This window comes from Artibeus jamaicensis, unplaced genomic scaffold (genome assembly GCF_021234435.1).
Source record: "Artibeus jamaicensis isolate MK-2021 breed Jamaican fruit bat unplaced genomic scaffold, CSHL_Jam_final contig_477, whole genome shotgun sequence".
Classification (NCBI taxonomy): Eukaryota; Metazoa; Chordata; class Mammalia; order Chiroptera; family Phyllostomidae; genus Artibeus; species Artibeus jamaicensis.
Genome location: NW_026521854.1, coordinates 7,552,912 through 7,576,379, shown reverse-complemented (window position 1 = coordinate 7,576,379; position 23,468 = coordinate 7,552,912). Strand labels below are relative to the sequence as shown.

Below are 23,468 nucleotides of genomic sequence, written 5' to 3'. Positions count from 1 at the left end.
CTAACGAGAACACCTAGTTTAGCCCCTGGCTGGTGTGGCTCAGTGGATTGAGTGCTGGCCTGCGAGTCAGAAAGCCGAGTCAGGGCACCTGCCTGGGTTGAGGGTCAGGTCCCCAGTAAGGGGCTTGCGAGAGGCAACCACACATTGATGTTTCTTTCCCTCTCTTTCTCCCTCCCTTCTCCTCTTTCTAAAAATAAATAAAAATTAAATATTAAAAAAACACCTATTCTAGAGGATTTTTCAGGGCTTAGGAAATTGTGGGAGACTGAAAGAAACTTAGTATTATTGGCTTTAAACAATGAAAAGAAAGCCACAAAATCCTCATCGCCAAGGGCTTAATTCACGTTGTTAAGACTTCAAGAACAGGTCCTTTCCAGGTGTGTCCACCTTTCACCTCATTTAGAAATAATTCCCTGCTCAGATTTTCCTCACTTTGCTACAACCCTGGGAAATCCCGGCCTGTAGCCACTGAGAGCAACATCGTCTCAACAGTGGGGAATCTCCCACGATGTTAGTGAGGTGCCAGGCTCGTGTCCTCAGAACGGCTCTACAAGGGCCAAGCAATTTTATTGCATTTTATAGGTGACACAGACCCTGGCAGAAGTTGACCCACGTCGCCAAATTATCCAGCAAATGACGTGTGTGGGGCTGTGGAGCCAATTCCAACCTGCCCCAGAATTTCCAAACTGCAGCACCCTTGCCACTTGGGGCCAGATCGTTCTTTGTGATGTGGGGATGGTCCCGTACATGATAAGGTTTTAGCAGCACCCTGGCCTCTACCCACTAGATGCTAATAGTGTACTCCCACCTTCTCCAGTTGCAGCCATTAAAATGTCTCCAAACATTGCCAAGTGCCCTCAGGGGCAATTGAGAACCACTGTTCTAACCCTGCGTCCCGCTGAGTGGGTGGAATGGTAGCCCCCAAAGAGGTATAACCAAGTCCTAACCTGCAGGACCTGTAACTGTGACCTTATTTGGAGAAAGGGTTTTCAAAGATGTAATTAACAATCTCAAGATGAGACTGAACTCTAGGGAAAAGACACACAATAAGGGCTCCTGGTGGCTAACTGGGCTCAAATTAAAAAAAATAAAAATAAAAATAAATAAATAAAAAAGGCCAGCAGCCACTGCTGCAAGGGCTCTCTCGCTGAAACCACACTTTGCAGAGAAGCCTCTGCACTAGCCTGCCCGCTGCCTCAGTGCTAAACTGCTAGCCAGCACTGTGTTTTTGCTCTCTGAGCCAGCCCTAATAAAGGAGGTTGGAGGGGCGCCCATCTAACCAATCAGAGACCAGGGGCGGGGACTTCTGTCTATGTAAATCAGCTCCTTGGAAGCACCCTTTCCACCCAAGACTCCTTACCCGTTTTTTTCTGGCTGGATCTGAAACACCAGTGGAGCAGACCATGGTGGAGCTGAACCGCTTGGCTGAAGAGGGGCCTGGTGGCACACCAGGCCTTGGGCGGGCAGCGTCACGCCCGCGGTTTCCGCAGCTGCACGGTGGCACTGGGGAGCTGTTCCACCGCAGCGCTGTTTTCACAGCCATGCTGTATTACCGCAGAGCTGTTTGCACTAAAGGAAGTTTCCTTCACCACACCCGCAACTGGGGATTCCTGTGGGTGTTGAGTTGGTGCCAACGACCATCAGTTGACAAGATCATCCTGGATTGTCTAGTTAGGTACTAAATTCAATGACAAGTGTCCTTATGAGAGATAGAGGAGAAGACAGACACTCAGGGAGAAGGCAAGTGAAGACAGAGATTGGGGAGATGTGGCCGCAAACCAACGGAACCTGGAGCCCCAGAAGCTGGAAGAGGCAGGAAGGATCCTCTCCTAGAACTTCCAGAAGGAGTGCGGCTGTTGACGCCTTGATTTTAGACGTCCAGCTTCCAGAACTGTGAGAGAGGAAATTCCTGTCGTTTGAAGCCACCTGGTTTGTGGCTGTTACGCAGCCCCAGGAACTCACACTCCCAGTCCAGTGCGGTGGGCACTTGACTACACAGAGAAATTGCTCACTCCCACGTGGTGCTCACGTTCTACTTTTGTGAAACACCCATGCTATGATCTTTCAGTATTTTATTTCAATGTCCGTTTCATTTTTCTCCTTCCAGAAAGTTTGAAGAACTCTTTTTGTTGTGGCCTGCAGGCCCCTGGCGTCACCCCAGGGAGGGACAAGTCCACTAGGCTATGCCCCAACACCTCCTGTGTGCCTGCTCCACTCACTCTCCAGATAATAAACACTTTGTCAGACTTTGTGCTGTGGGTGATCGATACATATTTTATTTACAGCGCCTAGGAGTCAGTTGATATTACCCAGAGGGCAAGCAAGGTAGAGGGGAGAGGTGACCCACTCAAGACCATCCAGCTGGAGAAGGTCAGAGCCTAGTTTGGCCTTGGAGTCTGAGTTCTGTCCCCCTATCTAGGCCTCAGTTTCCCCTTGTGTGAAATGGAAACAGGGCTGTTCCTTAATTGCTCATCTGGAATCCCTGGGTACATTTGTGTGAAAATGAGGGGGCCTTGTCAGTGTGGCTCAGTGGACTGAGCACCAGCTTGTGAAACAAAGGGTCCCTGGTTCAAATCCCAGTCAGGGAATGTGCCTGGGTTGCCCAGTGAGGGTGCGGGGTGTGTGTGGGAAGCAACCACACATCGTTTCTTTCCCCCCTCCCTTCCCCTCTGTCTAAAAATAAATAAATAAAATCTTTTTTTTTAAAAGGAAAACCTCACTAAAATGGAAAGGCCAGAAGGGGGCGCTCTTATATAATACCACTCATATCAATTACAGGCATATGGTCAATCAGAGGCCCTCTACAGCAGTGGCCCCCAACCTTTTTGGCACCAGGGACTGGTTTTGTGGAAGACAAGTTTACCACGGACCCAGGGGAGAGGGATTGTTTCTGGATCATTCAAACACATTACATTTATTGTGTACTTTATTTCTATTATTATGACACTGCAATATATAATGATATAACTGTATAACTCACCACGAGCTAGGGTTAGCATGTGGGCTTGCCAAACTGTTACTGACACACAAGTGCACAGGACAGGAAAGAGGCTTGGACGGAGAGGTAAATATAATAATAGCGGGCCACTCGAGGACTAAAATGTGTCGGATTCTGACTTACAGCCTGCCGCCAGATGCAGCTTGTCACTTGCCACTCATTGATAGGGTTTTGATACGACTCTCCAAGCAATTGAATTATTATGGTCTCTGTGCAGTCAAATCTCTGCTAACAATAATCTGTATCTGCAGCTGCTCCCCTGCGCTAGCATCACCACCTCTGCTCCGCCTCAGGTCATCAGGTGTTAAGATTCTCATAAAGAGTGCACAGCCTAGATCTCTCTCATGCGCAGTTCACAGTAGGGTTCCTGCTCCTTTGAGAAGTATTGTGGCTGCTGACTTGACAGGAGGCGGAGCTCAGGCAGTAATGTGAGCTGTGTGGAGCGGCTGTAAACACAGATGAAGCTTCCCAGATTTGCCCACTGAACGCCTCCATCTGTGGGGCCCAGTTCCTAACAGGCCACAGGTCAGTGGAGGGGGGGGAGGGGGACTCCTACTCTACAGGAAAAGATGTACATATGCTGCAGGTCTTTCTAGAAATCGATTGCCCCAGTAATTCAGCCAATGGAAAACTCATCTCCCTGAACTCTCTTGCTTTTCTCCAATGGGCTTTCTTTCGCAACAGCCCTTCCTAACTTCTCCTTTTGCTCCATAAAATATCATTCCTTCCTTCGTTTGTAGGACTTGCCTATGGCTTTTGCTTATACTGAATTAAAACTCCGTTGTTTCCAAACAAACCTATTTTTGCTGGTAAAATCACTTTTATTTTTTTAAGGTCAACATATGTTTTGGAATTGGGATTTTTTTTCTATTTTAGAGAGGTAAAGCTGTCATTTAGTGTGTGATATCACTCAGGGTGTGGAGTAGACCTTCTGTAAAGGGATAAACAAAGGATAAACAGGGATAATTAATCACCGAAAATATCTTGGGTCACTGCAGGGAACTTATCCCGAGTTCCCTTTGCTGGAGTTGACACCATCTTAAGAAAAAGTTGGGCTTTCAGAGCATTTTGGATTCCAGAATTGCAGACTGAAGACTCCTAAGTGTGTCTCTAGGAGCTGTGAGTAGGGTTGGGAGAAATTGTCCCTGAACTATTCAGTTCTGGCTCAGTGAACTTGGTGAGATAAGGGTAGGAGGAGAGAGAACTGAAGGGGGAGAAGAGGAAGAAGAGGAGGAGGGAAGGCAGGTGGGAGGGAGAGAGGGAGAGGGAAGAGAAGGGATGGGGAGGAGGAGGGACAAAGGGAGCTAGAAGGGGAAGGATGAGTAGGTGGAGGAAGGGGGGGAGTAGGGGAAGAAGAGCAGAGGGAAGTGGGGGACAGGGGAGAGGGGAAGAACAAGCACAAAGAAAGGGAGAGGAGAGAGGGAGGAAGTAGGGGAAGAGGGAAATCTGGGCAAGAAGGAGGAGGTGGAAGAAGGTAGGGAAGAGGGAGGGCAAGCTCTCTGCCCACATTTGCGAATGAATGATTCGCAAATTATTGAGCTGGGGTGACAACTCCAGGGCTCAGTTTTTTACCTGTAAATGGGGGTAATCACAATAGTACTACCTGGCAGGATAAGAATACAGCTATACTCACTTGTCACTTCTGACTCCACTGACCCCTGGTCAAGAAAGTAGTGGACTGGTGGCTGGCTCTGGGCCTGTTCTCGGGATCTGTCTCCTTGTCTGCTGTTCCACCCACCCTGGAAGGCCAGCAGGAACGAATGACAGCGTGGGGGTTGGGGATGGGGGAAGGGGTGAGTGCCTGCCAAGCCTTGTCCTCCAAATGGCTCTGGAAGAAGGCCCAGGCAGCCTCCCAAGGATTGCACTGGGGAGGTCGCCAAGCAGGGAAGAAAACAAGCAGGGGTGGAGTGGGCACGAGGGCAGAGGAGGGGGGGCTTGGAGGGAGGGACGGGCAGAGGACCTCATGGGCACAAGGCAGGCAACGCAGGCCTAGGAGCCCGCAAAACCAGAGGACCTCCGGAAAGCTTACCAGCAGGCTAAGTTTGGGGTTTTCTGTCTTGGACTGGTTGTCCCTGCCTGCCTCCTGCCTGAGCATCTGGGAGCCCACAAGGGAGCAGCCAAGGCTGAGGGTCTGTGAGAAGCTCCAGGTCAGCCAGGGAACAGGGTGGTGGGCATCCAGGCCGGCGCTGGCCACACCGGACCAGGAGGGTGCTTTGGGGCCTCTGGATGAGCATTTAGGACCTTGGGGTGCCAATAAAGGACTCCAGTGGGAGGGCGGGGACGTGGTATGTGGATTTTGTTCTCCCTGGGCTCCTTGGTCATTACACTGAGACTTAGCTGACAAGATTTTGAGGTATAGATTTGAGATTAGCTGAGTCCTTGTAATATATTTTTTAGTGGGATATATCCCACTAAAGTGGGATTTGGATTTAGAAACTTCTGGGGCCCTAGGCTGTGAGTTTAGGACTTCCAAGGTTCCTAAAATGTGTGTTTGGAACTCGTATATAGGACAAGCTGGGGCAAGAATCCTGCACAGGAATGCCACAGATACCCGAGATAGGAAAGCTGGAAGAAATACAGACTGGGCTACCGGCGCCTGAAGCCACGCCCCTAGGCTCCGGTGCACGTGTCTTCTAAACTCCAGACTTCGGGCGGGCGAAGCTTGGTTGTCAGGGAGACAGAGGCTGTTTTCGCCCGGCCGTTCTAGCGCCCGGGTCTCGTTGGTCGTGGTTTCTCTGGCCCGGAGGCCCTCTCTATGGTCGTGGTCTCCGGAAAGGGGCGGGCCTCCACTATGCGGCTAAGAGGTTCTACTGTCGGAAGGGGATCTTCGGGTGGGCGGGGATGGGCAGGTAAGGCGAGACCTAGGGCGCTTTGGTGGGCTAGAGCCTGAGGGCGGGACGGGTGGCCAGGGATGGAACATGGTGCTGGAATGCGGGCCAGATGGGGGATTGGTGGCGAAGTTTGGGTCAGAGTGGGCGGGGGCTTGTTCTTATGGGCGGGGCCTAATGAGTGGCGAATGATAGTGGCAGGACCTCCAGGAAAACCCAGGACGTGTAGGGGGACGGGCTTGGGGACAGGAAATGAGGGTGGATCTTGGGGCCGAGCACTGCGGCTAGATCAGGGAATAGGGCGGGGCCTGGTTGAATGACTGGGAAGGACCTGGGTCTGTGGCGTGGACAGGGTGGAGCCCAAACTTGGGGGCTAAGTTGTGAGAGTGCAGGTTGGGTCCGGAGTTCCACTGCTAGGTCAAGGCATTGGGCGGGGCTTGACAGTGACTGACAGCGGAAGACCTGAGTTTAGGGGAGCGGCCTGTGCTCTGTTCTAATAATTAGCCAAGGAGTGTGAGCCATACTAGGAAACTGCCCTGGTTCGGGGGCGGGGTTTTGCCAGGACGTTATTTGGAGCAGGCGGGCCTGAGAAGGGGGCAGTGCCCGGTCTCGCCCTTTGGGGGCGGGACCGGGGGTTGGGGGCGTGGCCTCCCTGTCCATGGGGCGGAGCCCGAGCGACCTGCGACTTCAGCGTTCTCCCCCTCCCCAGGATGCGGGCTCCTGGTGCGGGCTCGGCCTCCGTGGCTTCGTTGGTCCTGTTGTGGCTGCTGGGGCTGCCGTGGACCTGGAGCACAGCGGCGGCACTCTGTGTATACGTGGGCGGCGGCGGCTGGCGTTTCCTGCGCATCGTCTGCAAGACTGCGAGACGGGACCTGTTGTGAGTGCAACCCCGGCCTGGTCCCCGGCCGTACTCCCTAGGGGCGAACAGAAGACCGCTGCAGAAGCGGCGTAGGGAAGCCCTTGAAGGCCTTGGGGGAGAGGGTTTATATCCGGGGGGCGGGGCCCGGGCCTGAAAGAGTGATGGGTTGGGGACTAGGGATTTGCAGGGGTCGGCTTGAAAGTGTCTGGAGGTACAGGAGCAGGTTTCAAGGTTATTGAAGCCACGTGGGAGACCTCACAGGGCTTGAGGGCAACTTGGGGGTCTGTGGGCAGCTGGTAGGAGTTCCAGAGAACTGGGGCTGATTATAAGGCTGTGGGTGTTTGGGGGTCTCGGTGACTGTGGGAGGCCTCTGAGGGCATTTCAGGGACTCTGGTAAGTCCCAGTGGTCTCTGGGAGCTTTTGGGGGAGGAATGAAAGGGCTTCTTGAGGCATCTGAAAAGGACATCTTGAACGGTGTGTGCCTCCTCTGGGCCATTTACAGATTTCTGTGGCCAGGTGCTCTTTGAGAGTTTGGGGTCTGTGTGAGACTGGGGGTTGTTCAGGGTTTGTGGAGATGTTGCTGTGTATTCCAAGGCTTGTTTGGTGGTCTCTGGAGACTGGGATTTCTGGGGAGGGGATTCTGGTGGCAAGGGTAGGCATCTTTGGCAGGTCTCTGGGGTGTCTGTGAGGGGCTCAAAGAAGCTGTTGAGTTTTCCTGGGGTGAGGTATTGCTGGAGATTCCCTTCAGAGTAAACCTCAGTAGCAGCCCCCACGTGGAGGGGGAGTGCAGGAGCACCTACTGTGAAAGCCAGACTTGATGTGTTCACAGGAACCCTTTCCTCTCCGGGATGTGGGGAGCCCAGGTGCAGCCTGTGGCCTTTACCTCCACTCAGGCTGCACACAACAGGAGCATGGCTGGCAGGCCTTCCTGTCTCCTCGGACTTGTCAAGGCCCCAGCTGTACCCCATGGAGCTGGGGGTATCCATGCTCAGTCCTGTCTTCCCTGGGGACAGGGCAGGAGTGGGGTCCACTCTGAGTCCCTGACCCAGGGCTTGACACCCTTGCAGGTGGCCCAACCTCTTGGTCTTTTTTTTTTCTTTTAATTGATTTTGAGAGAGAGAGAGAGAGAGAAAAAAGGGGAGAGAAACACTGATTTGTTGTTCCACTTATCTATGCAGTCATTGGTTGATTCCTGAATGCGCCCTGACTGAGGATCGAACCCATAGCCCTGGTGCATTAGGACGATGCTCCAACCAACCGATGGCCAGGGCCCACCTCCTGTTTTTGATGCTCTTATCTGATCCCTCCCTTTGAGTGTGGGCTGGACCTAGCCACTCACTTTTAATGAATGAAACACAGCTGAAGCAATGGGATATTACTTCTGATATTAGGTAATAAAAAAGACTGTGGCTCCAGTCTTGGGTGCCCTTTCTTGGGTCACTCCCTCTGGGAGAAGCTGGCTGCCACACGTGAGACAGCCCTTTGGAGAGACTCACATAAATGAGCATGGGAGTGAATTCTCTCCTAGTAAAACCTTGAGATGAGCACAGCCCCAGCTGACACCTTGGATAATAGCCTCACAGGAGACCCCAAGCAAGAACCACCCTGCTAAACCACTCCCAGATTCCTGACGACAGGAACTGTGAGATAATAAATGCCTGTTGTTTCCAGTGGTAATTTGTTATGCAGCAGTAACTAGCTAATACCGCTTGTGTAGCCCTCTCCATGTAGCAAGCCTTGTTATAATACTCTCAGCCACATAAGGAAAGAATGCTCATGAACCCCATTTTACTGGTTGGTGAACCAAAGCACAGAGAAGTGAGTACATTTGCCCAGGGACACACAGGAAGGGTGGGGCAGGGCTTTGGAGTCCATGTTCTTAGCTGCTATGCTGTGCTGGGGTGGGGGGTGAGAGCTGCATTTAGACTGTGGGTTCAGAAAGCATTTAAACATCCTGTTGCAGTTTTCTCAATTCATCCCATAATTGAGGCATGAGATTTGACCACATTTAACATTGTTGGTTTCTTCCTGCCCTGGGTAATAAGAGGAGGGGGCACAGGGGGCAGAGGAGTGAGAAGCTGCCTTGGGAAGGACCCAGAGACAGAGAGTGGCCTCTTTGTCCCCAGAGTAGGGATGGCTTGGGCTGCTGCCGAGGCGTGTGGCTGGAGCTGAGCGCTGGTGTCCACTGCCTGCCTGTGCGAGTGTGCGTCAGAAAGTCTGGAGGCTGGGGCAGGACAGGCTGGTGACAGGCTGACAGAGCTGGGACCCCACTGTGAGTGCTCAGGTGACCTGAATGTGACCAGCAGCAGCCTCAGTTCCTCTTTCTTGCTGTGTCGTCTGTGGGTGGGGAGCCCTCATTCAGGAGCTGCTTCCTGTGTTTCCCAAACTTGCTGTTGGCCCTCTCCCCAAAGCTGTTACACCAGGACCCCCTCATGCAGTTCTTTAGGTGAGAGCTGGGCACACAGTAGGTGCTCAGATGTGTTGCTGCTGATTGCTATCAGCTGGCAGGTAGGTACCTTGGTGGCTATGTAAGCTGGTGGTTAGTAGCTTAGTCACCAGAGCCAGCTTATCTAGTTGGACCTTGGCTCTGCCCCCTGCTGGCCCTTAGCTCCTCTCCCTCTGAGTCCCAGTTCCTTCATCTGTAAGAATAGCCTTTGTACAATGCCACTCCTTTGAGAAGCATTAATTGATTACCTGCTACATGCGCCATGGGCACTTGGCTTACCTTCGTGGCCAACATGAGGGGGAGTTTAGGGACCCTGCCAGGAGGCCTGGTTCTTCGTTATTCTGTCCCTGACTCTCTGTGACCTCGGGCTCCCAGCTCATCCATTATCTGACAAATGGTGACTACAGGACCCTACTTTGGAAGATGGCCGTAAAGTTAGCGCGGTGCCCAGCATGTAGTAGATGCTCAATAAACACAGAAGTTGCCCATCTTAGCTACCCTATTAAATTTTTATTTATTGGGATTTTTTTTTGAGAGAGAGAGACACATCAACTTGTTGTTCCACTTATTTACACATTCATCGGTTGTTTCTTGTATGTGCTCTGACCACGGATCACACTCTCAGCCTTGGCGTATCGCAGTGACACTCTAACTGACTGAACTACTCGACCAGAGCTCTATTTTTTCAGTTGAATGGATGAGCCATGGGGATCTGACCGGGGAAGTGGATGTGTAAACAGCTAACTATTAATTTTATTTTTATTTTTAGACAGAAGGGTAGGGAAGGAGAAAGAGAGGGAGAGGAACATCAGTGTGTGGTTGCCTCTCACGAGCACCCTACTGGGACCAGGCCCACAACCCAGGCATGTGCCCTGACTGGGAATTGAACCAGTGACCTCTTGGTTCTCTGGCCGGTGCTCAGTCCACTGAACCACACCAGCCAGGGCTAAACAGCTAACTTTTAACATTTTATGTCTTTACTTATTTTTTGTAATAGTTAATATGTAACACACGGCACAACATCCTAATGTTCTGAAGGGATGTGCAGTGAAAGCTGCCTCTCTTCCTTGCCCTCAGCCCTGCAGTTCCCCTTCTCAGTATCTTTTTTTCCAAGACACGGCTACAGAAATCAAGGCAGCCTTGTCTTTTTCTCTATGTGCACAGATGTGCATGTTCTCCATTCTTTTCCTTACATGGTTCTCTCTTCTTTCCACTTTCACGTGTAATTTTTTAAAAGATTTATTTATTTTTAACTATTTTATTTTATTTAGTTTTAGAGGGGAAGGGAGGGATAAAGGGAGGGAGGGAAACATCAGTGTGTGGTTGCCTCTCACACCCCCCCCTGCTGGGAACCTGGCTCACAACCCAGGCATGTGCCCTGACTGGGAATCGAACCAGTGACCCCTGGCTTTGAAGGCTGGCACTCAAACCACTGAGCCACACCAGCCAGGGCTATTTATTTATTTTTAGATAGAGGGAAAGGAAGGAGAAAAAGAGGAAGAAAAACATCGATTGGTTCTCTTTTTCATGTCCCTGCTCCCAACTAGGGGCCTGGCCTGCAACCCAGGCATGTACCCTGATCAGAAATTGAACTGGCGACCTTTTGGTTCACGGGCCGGCACTTAATCCACTGAAGCACACCAATCAGGGCTCACTTGTAATTTTTTACTTTTATTTAAGGCATACCAGCTCCAGGATGAAAGACCTCAAGTGGCAGCTGTCTGCCTGTCCTACCTTCCATCTGCATTTTCCCTTTTTTGCCTGGAATGACTTTCACCTCTTGTGTGAGTCTGACCAGGTCTAGTCCCATTTGGGGGAATCTCTGCTGGGATGGGGGAGCAGAGGGCACAGTGTACGGACTGACCCTGGAAGGCTTCCTGGGGGAGGTGGTGAGGATGCTGGGAGGAGCCTAGTGAATGGGCAGGCATATGGCACTATGCATCTCTTACTATGATGGATGCATGTGTGTGGACGCTGGGGTTCAGCCAGGTCACAAGGACCACAGAACTCTGGTCCCTTCCCAGGAGCATCTGGAGGGGTCCCTAGAGGTCTCCAGGGTAAACAGTGTGACCCAAACAGGAATTCTTATGAATGTCATCAGAACCCTGAACCCTTGTTTTTAAAAACTGCAGGTGCTGCTGGGCATCTCCTGTAACAGATCTGTGTGTCCACCGAGAACTTTGTCTCTCTCCATCTTCCTCTTGCCTGATTCCTGCTGCACTGGCTCTGCTCTGGCTCTTAAATGTGCCTCATTCCCTGCGCCCATTCCTACCCCAGTGCCTTTGTACTGGCTGTACCCCCAGCTTTACCCATGGCCTCTCCTTTTCACCTTGCCAGGCTCTGCTCAGAAGTCACGTACCTGCCTCTCTGTAAGGCCACTCCCACTCCTGCCCCAGTCCACATCACTCTTGCTGCATCACCTGTCAGGGCCTTGTCACCAGCCAGCACTTTTGTCATGCTCCTTCATGTGTGAGGAGCAGTCTCACTCCTGGAAGTACTGTGAGCCCCTGAGTGTCGGGCCTGTTGTGTCTGAGCTGAAAACAGTGTCTAGCACATAATAGGCACTGGTATCCATTACTGCCTCTTAAATGAAGGAGGGGGGAATCAATGAATGAATGAATGTCACTGCTGAGGTCTGCTGTGAACATGTTAAGTCCAAGGATATAAGGAAGCCATTGCAGGGCATCAGGAGGCATGGGGGAGGCAGCAATGGTGCAAAGAATGAATTTGATAAGGAATTTGATACTAAAGCCTGTGGGATATCATGTCCAGATGAGGCCTAAGGCAGGGTATAGTCGAGACTATGCCTGTATTGTTTGAGGCAGAGCAAGATACTGTAACAAACAGGCCCACATTATCAGTGGCTTGACCCAGTTCAAAGTTACCTCTCAGAGCCAGAGACCCTGGGTGGAGGGGCAGGGAGGCACATAAAACCAGGGAACCATTCATTTCTTGAGCTACTGTACCCAAGAAATTCTGGATTTCTTGGTGTTGTGATCTAAAGCAATTTTTGTTTGCTTAAAACAAAAAGTTCATTTCTCCCTCATCTGACAGCCTGGCACATGTGGTGTCTGCTCACCCCCACACCATCATTCAGGGACCTGGCTGCCTCCATCTGGGGTCCTGCTGTGCCCTTATGTCCACTAGCAGGTTGGGAAAAGGGAGTGAGACACACCCATTTCAAATGCTCGTTGAGTTGCATCCCCTGTATCTTGCCAGTAGGTTTCTTGGCCCCATCTGGGGGCAGAGGCTGCCCCTCCCCTGGCCATCTGCACGTAGCGCCTGTCGGACTTGGGGGTGGAGCAGCTGCCCAGCTCCTACCTGGACCCCAGGGCCTGGTTGGGTAGGTGGAGCATGAGGAGTTCAAGGTGGAGTTGGTAGGGAGTCAGCATAGGTGCCTAAAATGTCCCCGGGGAGAGAAACATGCAGGACTAGGCCTCCGCACCCTCAGGGTCACCGTGCAGGCTGGGTGGAGGAAGATAGAGTGATTCTGGTTTGTACCGCATGGCCACACCGCCTTTGTGGATCTGCTTCTTTCCTGGTAAATGGACCTTAGTCCTTGAGAGACCCACCAACCAGAGGGTCCTCCTTGAACTCTTGCCTGTCTTTCCCTCCCCTTTCTCCACATGTGGACACTAAGGCTTGTGGGATCTGTTGGGGGTCTGGCAAGGTACCCAGTAACGCCATCCCCCTTGCCCTCCCACCCCCTCAGCGGCCTCTCTGTGCTGATCCGAGTGCGCCTGGAGCTGTGGCGGCACCAGCGCGCCCGCCACACCATCCCAGGGATCTTCCAGGCAGTGGCGCAGCAGCAGCCTGAGCGGCTGGCCCTGGTGGATGCCGGCAGTGGTGTGTGCTGGACCTTCGCACAGCTAGATGCCTACTCCAATGCTGTGGCCAACGTCTTCCACCAGCTGGGCTTCGTGCGCGGTGATGTGGTGGCCATCTTCCTGGAGGGCCGGCCGGAGTTTGTGGGGCTGTGGCTGGGCCTGGCCAAGGCGGGTGTGGAGGCCGCTCTGCTCAATGTCAACTTGCGACGTGAGCCCCTCACCTTCTGCCTGGGCACCTCGGGCGCCAAGGCCCTCATCTTTGGAGGGGAGCTGGCAGCAGGTAAGGCTGGATATGGGCAAGGCATTGTCATTGGCCAGGGGCTTGGGGCTGCCCAGGGTGGGGAGACAGTGAATCTCAGACCTTGGGAGGAACCGGCCAGTCCTTAAATGTGACACGTCTGTTTTTGGCTGAAGTGGTGGCTGAGGTGAGCGGACACCTGGGGAAGAGCCTACTCAAGTTCTGCTCTGGAGACGTGGGTCCCGAGGGCATCTGGCCGGACACCCAGCTCCTGGACCCACTGCTGAAGGAGGCGTCTACGGCCCCCCTGGCCCAGTCCCCTGGCAAGGGCATGGATGGTGAGTCCACGCGGGGCCCCCTCCCCCATCCATGTCCACGCCGTGCCCTCCTCACTTCCCACCAGCACCCGGTCCTGAAAACCCTCGTCTCCTGCAGATCGACTCTTCTACATCTACACGTCGGGGACCACGGGGCTGCCCAAGGCTGCCATTGTTGTGCACAGCAGGTGAGGGGCCCGTGGCGTTGTCCCCAGCGGGGGGAGGACCCCCCAACCCCAGCTCCTGCTGGGGGTCTGTGGGCATCCTGATCCCAACCCAGAAGACCCACGGCCCGTGTCAGGACATAGATTTGCCCTGTTTCTGGCGCTTTGGGACCCTCATCACCTCACCTCTGCCCCGTGACTGGCCCATTGGCAGCTCCTGTGCCCTCTATTTGTCCACTTTGTCCACATACCTCCGCTCTACCTGGACTTGCCCCAGCCCCTCTTTGGCCTCCTGCTGCCCCCAGTCCTGCCCCAAAGGCTCTGCTCCACTCAGAGGCCCCAGGAGGGTTTAAATCCTAATTCGGGTCCCCGGCGCCAGCCCTTCCTGTACCCGCCTTGGCCTTCAGAATAAAACCCACTCACGGTGTGTGGCCCTGCCACTTCTCTGATGTCGCTTTCTTCCTTTCCCCCCTTGCTTGCTGTCTTCTTGGTCCCTCACATTTCCTCAGATGGAATGGGCTCCTTCTGGCTTCAGTGACTTCACAGTGCTGTGGGCACTGTCTGGGCCCCTTCCCTAACTTGCCCCCTCAGCTCCTTGCCAGACTTCAGCTAATGTGTCACTTCCCCAGACAGGATCCCCACTCTCCCTGGCTCTGTCACCTTTAGCCTCTCTCTGTCCTTTCACCCTGTTATATCCCTCAGGGCACATAGCACTGCGGAAAGTTTTTATTTGCTGCTCGTGCCTCTCCTGCCAGCCTGTAACCCCCTGGGGACTGGACTGGCTCTGCCTGGGTCCCCGCTGTGTCCGCAGTTTCCAGCACACTCCCCCATTCCCGTACCCTGGGCGGTGGAGGTCCCAGCCGCTGCACTCCCCGCCCCTGTAGGTACTACCGCATCGCGGCCTTTGGCCACCACGGCTACAGCATGCGAAAGGAAGACGTGCTCTATGACTGTCTGCCCCTGTATCACTCTGCAGGTAGGAGGGGCAGCTCGGGCAGGGGGCAGGGCAGGGACAGGCGGGTTCTGGGGACCCCTCACCAAGTGTGCCCTCTGCAGGGAACATCATGGGCATGGGGCAGTGTCTCATTTACGGGCTGACGGTTGTCCTCCGCAAGAAGTTCTCAGCCAGCCGCTTCTGGGATGACTGCGTCAAGTACAACTGCACGGTCAGGCCCCGGGCCATCCCACGGGTCCTGCATTAAGGCCTGGCCCACTCTCCCCCGCTCTCCAGGGCTCCTGGATGGGGACAGGAGGGTGGCTAGTATTTCTTGAGTTTTTGGCTCTATATCCAACCCAGGACTAAACCTTCCATGTGTAACCTCATCAGACCCATATAACCGCTTGGGAGTGGGCAAAGGTGTCACAGCCGTTTGTGGGGAAACGGAGACTTGTAATGCAGGGGCAACTGGGTCCAGGTTGCCTGAGCTCCCTAAGGCTCCACTTCCCTGTGCCCTGGACCTCCCCCCACGCTGGTCTTCCCTGCAGGTGGCTGTATGGAAATGAGACCAGAGGATGCAGTCACCACCCTGGGCTGTTTGAGGCCACAAGGCGCAGGGCCTTCTAGGTGGGGCGAGCACGAGGCAGCGGTGGAGGGCTCCTGCTGCTCTAGACAGCAGGCAGGGCCAGGACACACCCCGCCGCTCCGCGCCCCGCCTCACAGAGGACTTCAGCACTGTGGTGGGGGTGGACGTATAAGTACTGTCCCCTTTCTCTGAGGAGAGAGGGGCAGGTGGGGAGAGAATGGGACTGGCAAATTGGCAGGGGCCATCCCACCATGGACGGGTGGACCCAGAGAGGTTCAGCCACTTGCCCAGGTCTTTGGGGACCCCTGAGGCACTGACCATACTCTGCTTTCAAGGATTTACTCTATTTGGGGGGAGGTCTTGGGGGAAATTGCTGATCTGAATCTTGAAATGCAGACACTTTGGATTTTTAACTTAATTATTGAGAGTTGCAGGTGCATATAAATGTGGACAGGGAAGTACAGGGGATTCCCGAGCACCTCTCACTGGCTCCAGAGGCCAGCAGTTCCTCCTCCGCCCCCACCCGAGTCCCTCCTCCTGCGTGGCTGTGAGGCCACCGGGACAGCAGCATGCTCCCTGCGTAGATGTTTCAGGAAAACCTCTGAAAGATGACTTAAGAAAATGGAGGTGAAATTCACATAACACAAAATTAGCCATTTTAAAGTGAACAGTTCAGTGGCATTAAGTACATTCATCGTGCTGCGCAGCCGTCATTTCTGTCTCATCCCAGAACATTTCCACCCCCACCCCCAAAGGGAGAACTGCCCCCATCAGCAGTCACTCCCCCCGCCCCGCCCGGGCCCTCCTCACCCCCAACTCCTGGCACCCACGGATCTGCTTTATGTTTCTGTGGATTTGCCTGTTCTGGAAATTTCCTGTAAATGGAATCATATACTGTTGGCTGTTTGTGGTTGGTGAGGACTGTTTTTAAAATGAAAGATTTAAAAGCAGACTCTCAAAGAGATATCTGTACACCCACGTTCAGAGCAGCATTACTCACAACAGTTAAAACATGGAGGCAGTCCAAGTGTCTGTCCACGGATGAATGGAGAGGCAGATGTGGCCCGTGCACATAATGGAGTATTATTCAGCCATAAAAAGGAAGGAAATTCTGACACATGCTACAGTGCGGTTGATTCTTGAGGACATTATGCCGAGTGAATGAGCCAGACACAGAGGAACAGACACTGTGTGACCCCACTGATGTGAAGGCCATAGAGCATCAGATGGGTAGAGACAGGAAGTAGATTGGTCGGTGCCGGGGTGGGAGCAGGCAGAGTGGATGGTAAATGGGGACAAAGTGTTCGTTTGAGAAAATGAGAAACTTCTGGAGATGGATGGTGGGATAGTTGTTCAGCAACACGAATGTACTTAATGCCACTGAACTGTGCACTGAAAATGGTTAAGATGTGCCTTTGTCTCTTCGCATCCACTGGGGTGTGTACAGTGGGTGCACAAAAATCACCCCGACACAGGTGTGTCTTAGTTGGGGGTCCCAGGTTGATTATCAGCTCCCACCTGTTGTCCAGGTGCCCCCTGCAGGGGGCGTCAGTGAGCAGGTGACTGGGTGGACCTGCGTCTGATGACATTCAGAGGCAGCACCTGACAGTGGTCTCACCCGAAGGGGGGTGCTGTGGGCAGCCCGGGCTCAGCTGGCCAGGCTCTGGGGGACAGACTAGAGCACGATGGGGTCTGGGCTGAGGTTGCCCTGTTGGGCATCAGTGCTGAGGCTTGCCTTCCTGGCCTGTGTGCAGCACACTAGGTGTCCCCAGGAAGTGACTTGGGGATGGAGGGACCACGGAGGAGTGTTGGTGGGGGGAGCGGAGTTGTGGGGAACCGGATGTGGGGGAACCAGATGCATCCACGCTACGTGGAAGGTGCATTCCGAGCTGCTTTCGAGGACTGAACTGTTTCCCTACAGCCGTTAACCTTAGGGCCGTTTTGTTCTAGTGCCCAAGGTGGGGGGTTGTCCGGGGTGTCAGGTTCCCTTCTGGTTGGTGTGACTGCCCATGCGCGCTCCCTCTCTGCCAGGTGGTCCAGTACATCGGGGAGATCTGCCGCTACCTTTTGAAGCAGCCAGTGCGTGAGGCAGAGGGACAGCACCGTGTACGCCTGGCGGTGGGCAATGGGCTGCGGCCGTCCATCTGGGAGGAGTTCACCAAGCGCTTTCGTGTGCAACAGATTGGCGAGTTCTATGGGGCCACCGAGTGCAACTGCAGCATTGCGAACTTGGATGGGAAGGTGGGCGAGGCAGGGCATCTGGCGCAAGTCCAGAAGTCTGGGTTTGGGAATCACCGTGGCCCTGGAGCACAAGGGTGGATTGTGGGGGAGCATCGGCAGGGGAGAGGGTGCTCCTGGGACACCCCCACACCCTCCACATTCAGAGAGCCTCTTCTAGTGCATAGTCATACAACTTTCACCCCTGAGTTCAAGTCCATGGAGTGGCTGTGTGTGCCAGACAAGTGCCTCAGCTTTTATGAGCCTCAGTGTCCACCTGCAAAGGTGACAGGGAGGGCAGGGCTCAGGGGCACCAAGAGAGGAGGGTGGAGCACTGATCCTCTCCTACCAGACAAATCCCTCAGGCTTCTGGGGCCTCAGTTTTTCATCTATAAAAGGGGTTAGCAGCTCATTGGGTGTGTTCTCTCTACCCAACGTCATGAGCTCAGTGCAGCGGCCCCCACTGGCAGCTCCCTGCAAACAGGCTTTCATGATTAGTGATTATGTCCTTTCTGGCTTTGCCCAACACTCCCTCCCCCTCCCCCAACCCCCCTGGGGCCTCTTCCCCAAGGCCAAGAACAGATGACAGTAATAAAGAAGCAAGCACGGGGCAGGAATACTTTTCTGTGCCCTTGGCTGCTGGGTTCCCAGCACCTGAGAACAAGGCCTGCCCCTGCCATGCATGCCTGTTAAGTGGACATCCCTGGGGGCCACTGCGGTCACAGTAGTGCAGGGTGCTGCTTCAACAAACATACCCAACAGGATGCAGCTGCACAAATCCACTAGACAGGCATTTCTGCTCCTAGGACTGATCCAGGCAGGCTGATACACTGTAGGCAGTGGGCAGAAGCTCTTTCAGTCCCCCACACGGCTCTGGGATTGCTCCAGATGCCCACTTCTGCCAGGGTAGAGGGTTTTATGGATCAGGAACTGGTGGCAGGCCAGCAGGTCTGGTGTGACTGTAGGGAGACTGAGAAGGTGGGAGGAGGAGGCCCAGGGGAGATATAATACCCCCTTTTTCAGATCACCCAAGGTCACAGAGCTGGGGTGACACTGAGGCTGTTATTCTAGGCCCTGGGGCAGGAGAGGTAGTGTGTCATGGAGGACGACACTGCCAGCTTGGGGCTCTGTGCCGATTCTGTCTCCCTTATCCCAGGTGGGCTCCTGTGGCTTCAACAGCCGCATCCTGCCCAACGTGTACCCCATCCAGCTGGTGAAGGTCAATGAGGACACCATGGAACTACTGCGGGATGCCCAGGGTCTCTGCATCCCATGCCAGACTGGTAGGTGGGGCCCTTACCCAGTCCCCTGGGAGCTGGGGTCCCCAGCCCCTGGCCTCCTAGTTCAGCCTGAGCGTGGCCTCCTTCCCAGGGGAACCCGGCCTCCTAGTGGGTCAGATCAACCAGCAGGACCCACTGCGTCGCTTCGATGGCTACATCAGCGAGAGCGCCACCAGCAAGAAGATTGCCCACAGCGTCTTCTGCAAGGGTGACAGTGCCTACATCTCAGGTGTGCACACCCTGGGGGCTGGCTGTGAGGATGGTGGCTGCCATCTCACCTGCCCCTCCTCCCTCTGCCAGGTGATGTGCTGGTGATGGATGAGCTGGGCTACATGTACTTCCGGGACCGCAGTGGGGACACCTTCCGCTGGCGTGGGGAGAACGTCTCCACCACTGAGGTGGAGGGTGTGCTGAGCCACCTGCTGGGCCACACAGATGTGGCCGTGTACGGGGTGGCTGTGCCAGGCAAGCTGGGGCCGTGGGGTGGTCCTGGGGTACAGCTGCCCAAAGGAGCCCAGCCAGGAGGAGCTTGGAAGTACAAGTGCCCTTGAGCAGTGCCCATCCTGGTGACTGCACACAACAGCTTGGCTGGGTGCCACTGGGACTAGAGTCACCCTCATGTGCGATCTGAGCCTCAGTTTCCTCATCCAGAAAAAGGGATCCTGCAAGTGACCCTGACTCAGGGTTGCTGAGTGTGGCAGGAGCTCAATGAAATGTTTTCTGCCAGGTGGGAGGGACTGGAGGTCAGAGGCCAAGGGCTGCTACTTGAGGGTGTATCTGACCCCATGGTGGCTAAGGAATGGTGTTCTCAACTGAGCCTCTGTCTCTAGGAGTGGAAGGCAAAGCAGGCATGGCGGCTATCGCAGACCCGCATGGCCAGCTGAGCCCCAATGCACTGTACCAGGAGCTACAGAAAGTGCTAGCGCCCTATGCTCGGCCCATCTTCCTGCGCCTCCTGCCCAAGGTGGACACCACAGGTTCGCCCCCCCCCCCCGCCTTATTTGTTCAGGTCCCCAGGTCTGACATAATGGTTCACAGCCAGCTGGAGTGACAGGCCTGTGCAGAACGCTTCTCATTTTGTTTACATCCTCGTTTCCTTCCCTCACTCCCAACCCCACTAGACATTCAACAGTGGTCGGTGTGTCTCTTCGTTTCCTGCATCCTTCTGATGACTAGGAAGTTCGAGCAAATCACTTCACCCCGCTGATAGCTCTCGGATCTTTAGCCTATCTTTGTATCGTGTGCCCCCCCCCTTTATTTTTTGATTTGCGAGAGTTCCTCAGTAATGGCCTGGATGTTGATCCCTTAGTAAATCCCACACACCATCAGTCTCTTCTCCTATCCAGGAGTTAACATCGCCCACTGGAGCCTCTGTTGGGAGGAAACCCTCAGTTCTGTCACGTACTTCTCCTTTTATAAAATCTTATTGTTTGTGCTTTTGGGTTTTTGTTTCAAAACAAACCTTCCAAACTCTAGAGCACATGGGTACCCTCCCTTGCTTTTTAGTACTGACCCCAGCTCTCATCTTTCACAAAGCCCTTCTTGAGTTGTCTACTGCACGGAGTGCAAACCTTTCCTTAAAGCCTGGAGAGTATTTTTACTTTTATGGTCCATCCACTGTCTGGCCCAGCCACTCAGGCTGGCCTTGTAGTACAAAAGCAGCTTAGACTGTGTGAATGAATGGGCATGGCTTTGTGTCGGTAGAACTTTATTTATAAAAACAGGTGGTGAGCTGAATTTGGCCCTTGGGCTTTAAGTTCCTGACCCCTGACCTATTGTGTGACAGACCCTGCCCTGCTTCAGTTTCCTGGGGGCACCCAGGAGTGGTCTCCCTAAAAGGGAGGGGGTACAAAACTGGGCCTTGAGTGACAAGGGGGAGCCGGGCAGGCACCATGGGGAAGAAATGTTCCTGGGCAAGGGGAGAGCGTCTGCAGAAGCCTGGAGGCACAGGAGGGCATGGTGAGCTGGGGACTCCAGAGAGTCCCCATCCACCACCCCCACCTGCACCCCCGTAGGCACTTTCAAGATCCAGAAGACTCGGCTGCAGCATGAAGGCTTTGACCCGTGCCAGACCTCCGACCGCCTCTTCTTCCTGGACTTGAAGCAGGGACACTACCTGCCCCTGGACCAGGGTGTCTATGCCCAAATCTGCTCAGGCGCCTTCTCCCTCTGAAGCTCCTCTGCTGGCCAGACTCCTGGCCAGGTCCCTCAAGCAAGGTGGGCTGGGGCCGAGAAACGACCTCAGGAGGAGCCCGAGTCCCTCCCCTCCCCTTGTTCTCCTCCGCCCGGTCCCCTGAGCTCTCTGCTTGCCCTGTCTGCCTATGTCCTGCTCCTGTGCCTGTGTGTCTCTCTCTTCTGCTTCCTGGCAGTGGCATCCCTGCCATCCCCATCTGCCCTTGCCTCTTCCCTTGTTCCCCCATCTCTCCCTGTTCTCCTTCCATTCTCCCAGGTGCAGAGCAGACATCCCCTGGGAACTTCACCTTGCTTGGGGCCTCCATCTGTCATCCCCTCTGGGTCTTAGACCCAGAGTAGGGCCTTCCCACTTCCCTCAGCTGTGCCTTAAGGAGCCCCACTTAGTCCAGGCCTCCTGAGGCTGCTGGGTTTCACACAAGGCCACTGAGTAGCCCTGTGTGAAATCCAGGCAGGCCCACAGCCCTTCCTGCCAGAGGAGCCAGGTTGGTCTTCCCACCCTGCCCATCGTGGGGTGCATCAGCAAGGAACCTCCGGGTCAGTTGGAAATCGCTCCCAGGCAGGGCCAGTTAGTTGCCTTTTGCACTTCCCATCCCTCGTGGGTCACTCCTGCCTTGCCTGCCTTTCCTGATGCCCTGGAAGCTTCCAGAATTGACTGTGATCATTTGGATGTTGCCCCTGCCTGATGTCCCTATTTGGGCATCTCCGCGGAGCTCCTGCTGGAGGGACCCTGAAGACTGCTGGGTGGATGCCACCACTCAGATGCTTACCCTGACAGATGCCTCTTGGGTGTCCCCATCCAGGGTGGTGGCTGTGGGACCCATGGGAGTGGCCTAGTGGAGAGAGCTCAGCTATTGGTGGCATCCGAGGAGGCTTCAGGGGTTCCAGTCGTTAAATGTCCCTGCTGGCCTTACTAGTGACATCCTAGGTAATCCAGCCAGGATGGCTTGGATATCCCCACTGCCTTTCTTGGTGGCCCATCCTGTACTCCTGTTGCTGGGGCTGGCCACTCTGCCTGCCTGCCTGTCAGTTCCTCCGGCAGCACCGTCCAGCACCTAGAACACACAGTAGAGCCAGTAGTGAGTGTACCTGCATTGTTTTGCACAGGCTTTTCTAAGCACCAAGGTTTTGTCTCCTAGTTCATTTTAATAAACATGCAGAACATCCGGTGCCTGAAGGGAGCCCAGTCGTTCCCTGTCCTAAGGAATGCTTTCTGAGTGTCAGAAGGCAGGATCCTCACTGGGAACATGCTCCACCAACACAAGCAAGGCAAACATGGCCTTTTCTTGTTGCCCTGTTGCCCGTTTTTGTATCTGCGAGGCCTCGCAGGAGAGGAGGATGGAGGTTAACATTCCTGCTTCCCCGTGGCCTCCAGGGCCTCACCAAAGCCCTGTCCTGGCCTCAGTTTTTGCAGGGGAGCATCAGCCAGTCCACCTGTGGGTTCCAACAGCTACAGAGGATGGCCCAGAAAAGAGAGTGTGTCTTGGCATGCCTCGCTGCCCCAGGAAGGGTGCCCCTCTTTCTATGGGGCCAGCAGGTGTGGCTGTAGCTCTGAGTGACAAGAGTTGGAATTTTAACCCAGAACCTTGAGCTTCACAGTCTAAACTCTCAACTTCTGCCCTGGCTGGTGTGGCTCAGTTAACTGGAATGTCATCCTGTGTACCAGTAGGCTGGGGGTTCAATTCCTGGTCAGGACACATAACGTAGGTTGCAGGTTTGATCCCTGGTTGGAGTGCGTATGGGAGGCAATCAGTTGATGTTTCTCCTGCTCTAAAATCAATAAACATTTTTTTAAAAATTGAACTCTCAACTTCTACTTTCTGCTGTGCCCTCTCCAGTATTAGTGTCTGTCTCATCTTGTCTCCAGAGGACAGAGGAAGAAAGGTTTGTGATAACAGAGCGCTGGCTGGGAGGGGGCGCTGAAGGGGTGGCCTTGGGCTTGTATGGGGATGGGCAAGGCCTGGGCTGGGTCATGGCCAAATGAACCACCAGTGTGTAGGGTGGGTCCTTGAATGCCAAGCCTACAAGGAGAGGGAGGCAAGGTAGAGCCCTCTGACGTGCCCAGGGAGGATGGGAGAAGGGTCTGCTGCCGGTGGTCATAGGGTACCGCTGGTGTACTGGTAAGTGCATTCTGGGTAGTACCCCTTCATACATCATTACCATGTCCAAAAGTCACCATGTCCCCCTTGCACAGATAAGGAAACTGGGGCACAAAGAGGGGAATGAAGTCACTGTCAGGCTCCTGTCAAGAAAGTGGCCAGGTGGGGAACCTTGGAGAGTACCCAAAGCCTGTGACTCTAGCCATGAAAGCAAAATAAGTTCCCTTCAGGATGCTGATAACAATCCTGATGACACTTATGACTGGCTCTATTTTTAATTTTATTGATTTTAGAGAGACATTGATTTGTTGTTCCTCTTTCGCATTCATTGTTTGGTTCTTGCACCTGCCTGACTGGGACTCAAACCCACAATCTTTTTTTTGTTAATTGTTTCTTGATTAAGCTATTACAGTTATCCCATTTTTTTCTCCCCTTTATTTCCCTCCACTCTGTACCCCCATCTCACCAGCATTCCCCCACCT

The 23,468-nt window shown here is 54.0% G+C and overlaps 1 protein-coding gene across 2 annotated transcripts; it reads left to right on the top strand.

The window, feature by feature from the left end:
• The first annotated feature begins 3,423 nt into the window (after window positions 1–3,423).
• Window positions 3,424–22,690, top strand: SLC27A1 (solute carrier family 27 member 1). Of its 2 annotated transcripts, none has more exons than XM_037141988.2 (13): window positions 3,424–3,523; window positions 6,536–6,703; window positions 12,844–13,238; window positions 13,373–13,534; window positions 13,632–13,701; window positions 14,562–14,653; window positions 14,734–14,843; window positions 17,232–17,441; window positions 18,574–18,700; window positions 18,789–18,926; window positions 18,998–19,162; window positions 19,528–19,674; window positions 20,713–22,690. In XM_037141988.2, the coding sequence occupies exons 2-13, from the start codon at window positions 6,537–6,539 to the stop codon at window positions 20,868–20,870; spliced, it is 1,941 nt and encodes a 646-aa protein (XP_036997883.2). In that variant the 5' UTR covers window positions 3,424–3,523; window position 6,536; the 3' UTR covers window positions 20,871–22,690. The 2 variants fall into 2 exon arrangements, with proteins under 2 accessions (XP_036997883.2, XP_036997882.2); XM_037141987.2 differs by lacking the exon at window positions 3,424–3,523 and adding an exon at window positions 4,955–5,145.
• The last annotated feature ends 778 nt before the right edge of the window (window positions 22,691–23,468 follow it).